The sequence below is a fragment of the Empidonax traillii genome, unplaced genomic scaffold, assembly GCF_003031625.1.
Source record: "Empidonax traillii isolate 1590-97213 ecotype Southwest subspecies unplaced genomic scaffold, ASM303162v1 scaffold195:size1760703, whole genome shotgun sequence".
NCBI classification, from domain to species: domain Eukaryota; kingdom Metazoa; phylum Chordata; class Aves; order Passeriformes; family Tyrannidae; genus Empidonax; species Empidonax traillii.
Window position 1 is genome coordinate 679093 of NW_020955388.1, and position 7830 is coordinate 686922.

Below are 7830 nucleotides of genomic sequence, written 5' to 3' on the forward strand. Positions count from 1 at the left end.
AGGTAAAGATTATGAGTCTGAATTCTGCGTCCCAAAGACCTGCTGTATGAGAACTGTGACACCGAGTATTACAGAAATCAGCTGGACTCAGTGTGGGTGCTCACACACCATGCACAGCAAGAAGCAGAACTGAGGACTGAGACTCATAATTGTGCTATATATATAGTTTAGGTGGAGCATCTAAGTGGATCTTTTTTCAGGGGGCATTCCTCTTAGGCCCTTAGATTGAGCTTGACATTGGAAAAGCTTAGATTAGGCTTTAATCACAACAAGACAGCCCATCAAACCAACCATTCTTCCAACATAATGAAAGCTCTTTCAATAGATACCTCTTTATTTGAAATGGAATGTATCTTGAAAAATATGAAAAATAAATCACATCTCTCAGAAATCATTTTTGAGTCATATTTACACACAAATTTTTTTGATGACACTGATATTTCTGCTCAGAATAGGATATGCTAGAAAACATTTGGTACATCATTGCAGCTATAATTCAGAAGCTGGCATTTGCACATCATGAATCTTTAAAAAGGAATTACTTCTGGATGCCACAGAAACAACATCCACTTGATCTTCCTTTTTCAGTTTCTAAATTGTCTTGGTCACCAGAGTTTAGATTTTCTTGCTGAATCTGCCCCTTAATCACGTTCTCTTGGCTTCTTTTGTTTGGTTGGGTTTTTTTTTTTAGTTAAGACACATAATTTTGACCTTTTTATGAACTGACTGTCCCCACTTTTGCTACCTCTACCAAGCATTGACCTGTGTGTGTTTTACAGCATTTTTGTTTATTCTCTAATGAATTTACTTCAGTCACATGCTGTCAAATTTCTTTTCTTTTTCTTTTCTTTTTTTCTTTTTTTGGTAAGGAGAATGACAATTTGATTTCTTTACTTTCAAAGCTCTGATAGGATGCAGCATGATCTGCTGGACCTATTTTCATAGCCATTGCTTACAAGGCAGTGACAGACAGTATTTAATCCAAAAGTTCAAATGAAGACCATGCAGTAGTAGAGGGGCAAAACAAAAAAAAGAGCAGAACTACCTTTTATAACATCAAAAAATGTCTTGGTCTAAAATTACTATCAGTCAAAAGAAAAAAAAAAAGAACCCGTGGAATTTAGAGCGTGAGAAAGTTGTCAGACTGTCCACATCAGACAATTTAGCCTTATTTATACCGACAGGGCATGAGCCACACAGTCTGACTGTCCCCAGGGGACCCCAGCCAAATTGTTCCCATTCAGTTTTGAGGAGACAGTCCAGAGACACAAGGGGGAAGCTTGAGCCTTACACTCGTCCCACCAGCTCAGCGTGGATTTTGTGATGTGACCACCTCTCACACTAGGACTCTGGCTGACATCAAGTTTTTTAAACAGGTAACAGAGCAGGCAATGACAACCAGCAAAATTTGTTGGTGAGCTACCTCAGTTCAAAAGGTTTTCAGAGCATCCTTCAGAGCAACTTAAGACAAGAAACACAAAGTGACATTGACCATGAACTGGTGAAAAAGAGCAGCAAATTCAAAATGAAAGCTATTTTCTCGTACCTTAAGGAAAATTTTATCACTAAAATTTTCATCATTTGTTTTCAAAGTACAAGTACTTCCAGAAGAATAGTAAAATTTCAGGTTTAGACTACATCCATAGGCTTTTGTGGCATTCAGAGGCTTGCATTCACTGAGGACAAGAATATCTGCCTCTCTTAGAGAAATACATGTGTCTCTGATCACATAGAAATTAATTTTCATCAGTTACATTTATTCTTCAGTAGGCTAAAATGTATTTTAGTAGGTGAGATCAGTGATACGTCTGTAGATCTGAAAAGGTGGATTAGTTACTCAGTAAACTGTAATTAATCGCTCCAAAGAGAGGAGCCAAATTACAAATTACAGTCTATTTTGTAAGTCTTTGACTAGCTCATTAGAGAATCCCCTTGCAGCTCTAACATCGAAGCGTTAGCAGAATAATGGCAGATGTACAGAGATGTGGAAATTGACTATTATGATTGCCAAGACAGCAACTCTCATCCTAGAAGATGTGGGGCATCTTCAGTTGGAATTAATCTCAAAATAATAACTTTGTTAGAACAGCTGTAATCTACCACCCCAAGTTCATCACGCAACCTTGTCAAGGGCAAGATCAGAAAGAAGCGCTCAGGAGTAACTATAGAGGATCATCAGGATCCGGGCTTTAACTCTGCACCATGACATGTTTTGCATGTCTAGGTATGTGACCCCAAAACCTCGGGGCAAGGGACAAAAGAGGAGGGCTAACACAGATCTCAACTTCTTCCTTACTGACTGAGCTTAAGCTTAGAGTGCAGAGGAAGGGACCGCATGCGCAGTAGCAAATTCTAAGATCTCCCTTTGAGTATCACTTCAGCCTTTTGCTTTAAACACTTACAGCTTGAACAGAGAATGTGGAGCTGTTAATTTACATCTGAGTTACACAAAAAAAAAAAGTCCTGAACGTGAAACTTTAAATGAATTTGTTTATATTCATATGTAACCTGTAAAGGGGCCAAAAGTAATTTTCCTCACTACACTAATTAAAATAAATAGCTCCATAGCTATGACTTTTTACCTTGAACCAGAGATAACGGGACGTATTGTTCTGTTCCACTTACAGCCTCCCCACCTCACTTAAACCAGAGAACCTGCTGTGGGGGCACATAATATGAAGCCACCCACCGTCTGAAGAGCCCTGTCCTAGAAAGCTCACAGGCCCACACCCAACTCCCTCCTCTGCACCGGCAAAGAGCTCTGACCCGCTCCCGCCTGCATTGACAGCCAAACTCCCACTGACTTTTAAGAGACAGAGGAAGACACAACAGCTGTGCAATTAGCCCTTTGTTTTCCAACTTCGTTGCTTCGTCAACGTTTTTAGAGGCAAGATTGCACGCCTCTCTCAACATCTGACAGTGCTAAACACCAAAATTAGTCTAGTTCATCTCAGCTAGAGAGCAACTTTCACTGAAAGAAAACTGTGACCAAAATAATCCATTTGCACACCAAGACATACATAAAACAGATTTTAAACTATGGGCTGCTTTAATGCGAGACATTTAAAAAGCGCCATGAAAAAGAAATACAGATTGACAGCCCAGATCACTTTAAAAACAAGCGTGCAGAGGGAGCCCTGAACTTGGACAGAAAGAAACATCCATGAACGCCTCAGCTCTGGCCCACCAGCCCAGGAGCAAGCACATCACACTGATAGCTGGAATCCAACTCAGATTCCTGTATCACAAAAGAAGCTGGTCAGGTTCTCCTCTGCTCATACATTAAACAGATGGGTTTTAACCTCAGAGTAACGAGCAACATTGCTTTTTTGAATAGCCAAGCATGAATAAGTTTTTACCATCTTCCACCACGTTTAATATTTTAAAAGGAAATAATTTAAACCTCCGACTACAATTGTTATTCTCATTAGAGAAAACAGATTTCATATGCAGTATGGGTTTCAGCCAAATTTCAAACTACACATCACATTTTCCATGTTAGTGGAATAAAGTGTATCTCGGATAAAAAATTTGACTTTTCGTCAAATTGCACAGAGCCAAACTACCCAAAACTTTTTAGTTCCTTCAGGGAGCTAACATGCATATCGTTTTTTCCTTTGCTTTTATGATACACCCTACATTCAGAAATGTCTTGCAAATAAACCTTTAAAAAAAATAAAAAAAAAAGGAAAAAGATGAAAACGAAACCAAAACAACCCTAATAAATAAAATAAAATACATTAAAATAAAGTTACAGTACATGTCTCCTAGAAATCCCATCGCACCAAAGTATCCTTTCCAAGGTTCATAAATAATAGATTTGAAATGCTTCTCGGCACCGAGGGCGGCAAAGCAGCAGCAGGCTGGGGTTCAGGCTTTTGAGCCGCTTCTTTCCGGTCTACCTGCCCCTCCGGCGCTTTCCCAGTTTCAGACCGCTGGCGCAGGTCCGCCACGAACGCGCTCAGTCCCGCTTCCCCGAAGCGCTCCGTGAACGCAACCTGCAGTGAGACAGAGAGCACAGAGGGCAGCCCGTGAGGGGAAGCAGCGGCGCCCGGAGCGGGCAGTGCCCGGCGGGAGCGGCGCTGGGGCCGGTCGGTACCTGCGCTAGGCGGAGTTGGACGCGCCGCGGAGGCGCGGGGGGCCGTGGGGCGCCGCCAGGTGCTGCTGCTTCTGCCGGGTGGAGCGCACGGCCAGGATGGCCTGGCGGTTCTTGTACTGCACCATCTGCAGCGTGATCGCCGCGTTCCAGCCCTGCTCCTGCGCGCACCGAAAGTCGATCTCCTTCCCCTCGGCCATCACCACCGTGAAGTACACGTACTTGCCCTTCCGCTCCACGCAGTCCACCGTCTTCATGTTGGAGAAGTGAAGCTCCTTGATTTTGGCCGCCGGCTCAGCCGGCAGCGGCGGCGGCTGCTGCTGTTGCTGCGGCGGCGGGGGGTGTTTGGGGGGGATGAGGAGCAGCCCCTCCTCGGTGAGGATGCAGCGCTTCTTCTTCCAGAGCTGCAGCAGCCCGTCGCTCCTCTTCTCCAACACGCCCTCCTTCACCGCTTTGCAGCCGCCCTCCAGCATCCTTCTGGCAGGGTTAGGTGGCCTCCGTCCGCAGGGGCTGGGCTCGGGGGGCAGCCGGCACCAGCCGAGGACTCTCCGCCGGGCGCCGGCTCCGAGGCGGAGGGCCGGGAGCGCCCCGGCCCGCAGGAAGCGCAGGGGCTGCCGCCCGTGCCGCGGCGTGGCGGGCGGCGGGCGCTGCCGGTGCGGGCGGCCGGGGCTGTCGGCGGGCTTTTCCCTGCCCTCCGCTTTTGAACGCGCCTCTCCCACCCCAGAGTGACACCCAGCGGAAACGGCGGCTCCTCCCGCCCGCCGGGCGCGGGGCAGCCCCGAGCGGTGAGAGCGTAGCGGAGCCGAGGGGCGCGGCGCAGCTCCCGGGCAGGGGGCCCGGCCCGGCTCCCCGCCCCTCCTCCGAGGTGCGCTGGCCACGGCAGAGCTCGGCGGTGCTGCGGCAGGAAGGGTTTCCCCACCGTAGTTAACCACCGGTAGACTAAGACAGGGAGGGTAACAGGACAATTCAAATGCTCTATAGCGCTCGTTTGCCTTCCCCAGGGTGTTCCAGCAGTATTTGTTTGGAACACATTTCCTTCGCCTGACCCCCTGGGGAATAGCAGCAAAGGGCCCTCCTTCTCCGTGTTTTTGATTCAAGCCCAGTATAACCGGAGCCAATTTTTAGCAACACCCTGATATTTAAGGGATCATCGCCCCATTAAACAAAGAAAACAGCCTGACATACAATCTGGTACAACGGCTTGATCTCTACGTTTCTAAACGGCTCACAGCTGAGCTGGGGAGAAGCAGCTTCATATGTGCGTGTGTGTGTATATATATATATATATGTATATATATATGTATATATGTATATATATATATATATATATACTTTCTGCAGCACTTCGAGTAATATCTAAAGAAAGCAAGTATCCATATCACTTCCCAAAGTAAACAGTAGAACCTCAGCACTTGAAAATTGTAAAAGCAGACTAGGGAAAGCAAACAAACAAAGAAACAAACCCAAACTGGCAAACAGCTAGGATCATTTATCTTATTATTCTGCTTTGTTGCCACACATTTGCTTATTGTTCAGATTCTCCCCCAAGGTTAGCTTTATTTGAGCAGAAGAGTGACCTAAGATAAATATGAAACTGTTTTATAGTCCTTTGATGTATGAGATGTAAATCAAAAGCCCACATAGCTCAATTTGACTTGTACATTATGGCCAAATTAAACTGAATGCTGGAAGTTTCGTACTATGTTTGAGAGCACTGTTTTTAAACATGCATTTATCATGGCCACAAAGAAAACCTCCTCGCAGTAATCTTGGCAGCTAGCAAGCAGGTCATGTTGCTGCATGTGCTGTGCTCTAATAGCACATTAGGAAAAAAAATCAACATTAATGATAGCTTAATGGAGTTTATCTCTGATAACATTTTTTAAGGATTTCTTTTGTAAATCTTTTCCTCTTGACGTTCAAAGTTAATTTTGATAAATTGTTGAGGTGTAAACAATTAGAGTAATAACAGCAATTAAAATTTAGCTGGTTTACCCTTCCTGAGGTAACTGGAAGACACTCAAATCAGTAACAAAAGCAAATTGGCTAGCCACAAACTAAACAAAAAAGGGAAATGAATATATTAAAACATCCTTTTATGTAAAGAATAGGCCCGACTCCTTAAAGCTGAATAGATATGCTCTAAGATACAGTTCATTCTCACAGCCATCTTATGCCTATTTTAACAGAGGCACATGCTAATTTTCCAAAGATTTGAACCCCATTCACTATTGCCTCAATCTGCAGTCAATACCATCTGAACCTAAATTCTGCAGCACAAATATCTTCACCATCAGCTGCTTGTGCATATAGAAGGAGCCCCACAAACGGCTTGAGCGACATAAGAGAACTGCCTTTTCACCTGATATGTTTTGCACCTACTCCTTCACTCCTAATTCTCTGCTCATGTGACACACTTCACTTTGAAACTGTCCCACTAAAACAAACTGGTTAAAATGCATTCACATGTACAGAGCAGCTTAATTAAAACAGCAAGTTTACCTAAGGTATAGGACACTGGGTTACACCTACACAAGACCAATTTCTAATAATTCACCTGTTCAGTTCTGGTTGCTGCTCCATCGCTCTAAGTGAACAGCCATTTGATTCCTTCCTAGTAAATGCACTAACCAGTGGTGGAGAAATTCACATTAGATTCAGCAGTCCCACATGTGACACTGTGTAACAAGCATTCGAGAACTTTCCCACCCTCCCAGAACACTGCACTGTAACACTTAGGGACAATAATATATAACCTGTATCTATATACTTCATTGGGACCTTTTTCACTTGCTCTCAGTACTAAGAGTAAATTGCAATTAATCAAAGGAAAAAAGTGAGACTACTGTGGAAGGACAAATGTTTTCGTCAAATATACTGGAGAAAGGGATTAAATTCATTCCGCTTTGCCCTTCCATGGCATAAAGCTCTCTGAAGCATTGACAGTGGGATTTTTAACCCAACCCTAAACACTGAAGGACATACTCTGCTAATGTATAGACTCACAACAACTGTTTATTCCTGGTGAAATTCACCTAAGCATGTGATTAGAAGCAAACATGAAAAACATCCATTTAAACTTGTACTCTGTAAGCCAACAAATATTAACAGCCATTTAAAATACACTACATTTGACCAAACCCACCAGATCAGTCAAAAGCCAGGAGAATGGGGTAAGATGAAATACTGAAAGTTACATGGTAAAAGGACAAGATAACCCAATTTAATTGTGCAGAATTTGCCAGTAAAGGATAACAAACTTCATTTGACTTGCATTCATAGATGCAAGTCAAAACTGAACTTCTGTAAATATTTGTTACTATTCCGAAAAACCACATTTAATACAGTTAAGCACACTACATTATCCCAGTGGGATTTCACTTTCCTTGTAATACACATTTAAACCACTGAAATTTTATTAAATGTTCCATATCTGCTAGCTTTATTGCAGTTTCACTAAAATACCATGCAGGTTCTGCATCCACGCAGAAATAGCTGATGTGAAGATGCCTCCTACTGTCAAACCTGAGATACTACAACCTGAAAAAACATACGATTCCTTGAAAGCCTCTACTGTGTGAGATACATGTATTTCATAGTGAGTTTTTCCTTTTCCATGTTCAAAGTTGATACTGGTAACAGAAATGCTTGCTAATGAAATACTCTAGTCTTCTGTGTCCTAAACTTCCTAACTTAAGGAGCTGAAATTTTGTATGTGCAACCTTAATTAGAGA

At 43.4% G+C, this 7830-nt stretch overlaps 1 protein-coding gene across 1 annotated transcript; it reads right to left on the reverse strand.

Annotated features, from left to right (window-relative positions):
* Positions 1–316: 316 nt before the first annotated feature.
* On the reverse strand, positions 317–4896 carry PHLDA1 (pleckstrin homology like domain family A member 1). The gene is made up of 2 exons (XM_027886792.1): positions 4100–4896; positions 317–3998 (listed from the first exon to the last, which is right to left on the reverse strand). The coding sequence occupies exon 1, from the start codon at positions 4567–4569 to the stop codon at positions 4105–4107; it is 465 nt and encodes a 154-aa protein (XP_027742593.1). The 5' UTR covers positions 4570–4896; the 3' UTR covers positions 317–3998; positions 4100–4104.
* Positions 4897–7830: the final 2934 nt, after the last annotated feature.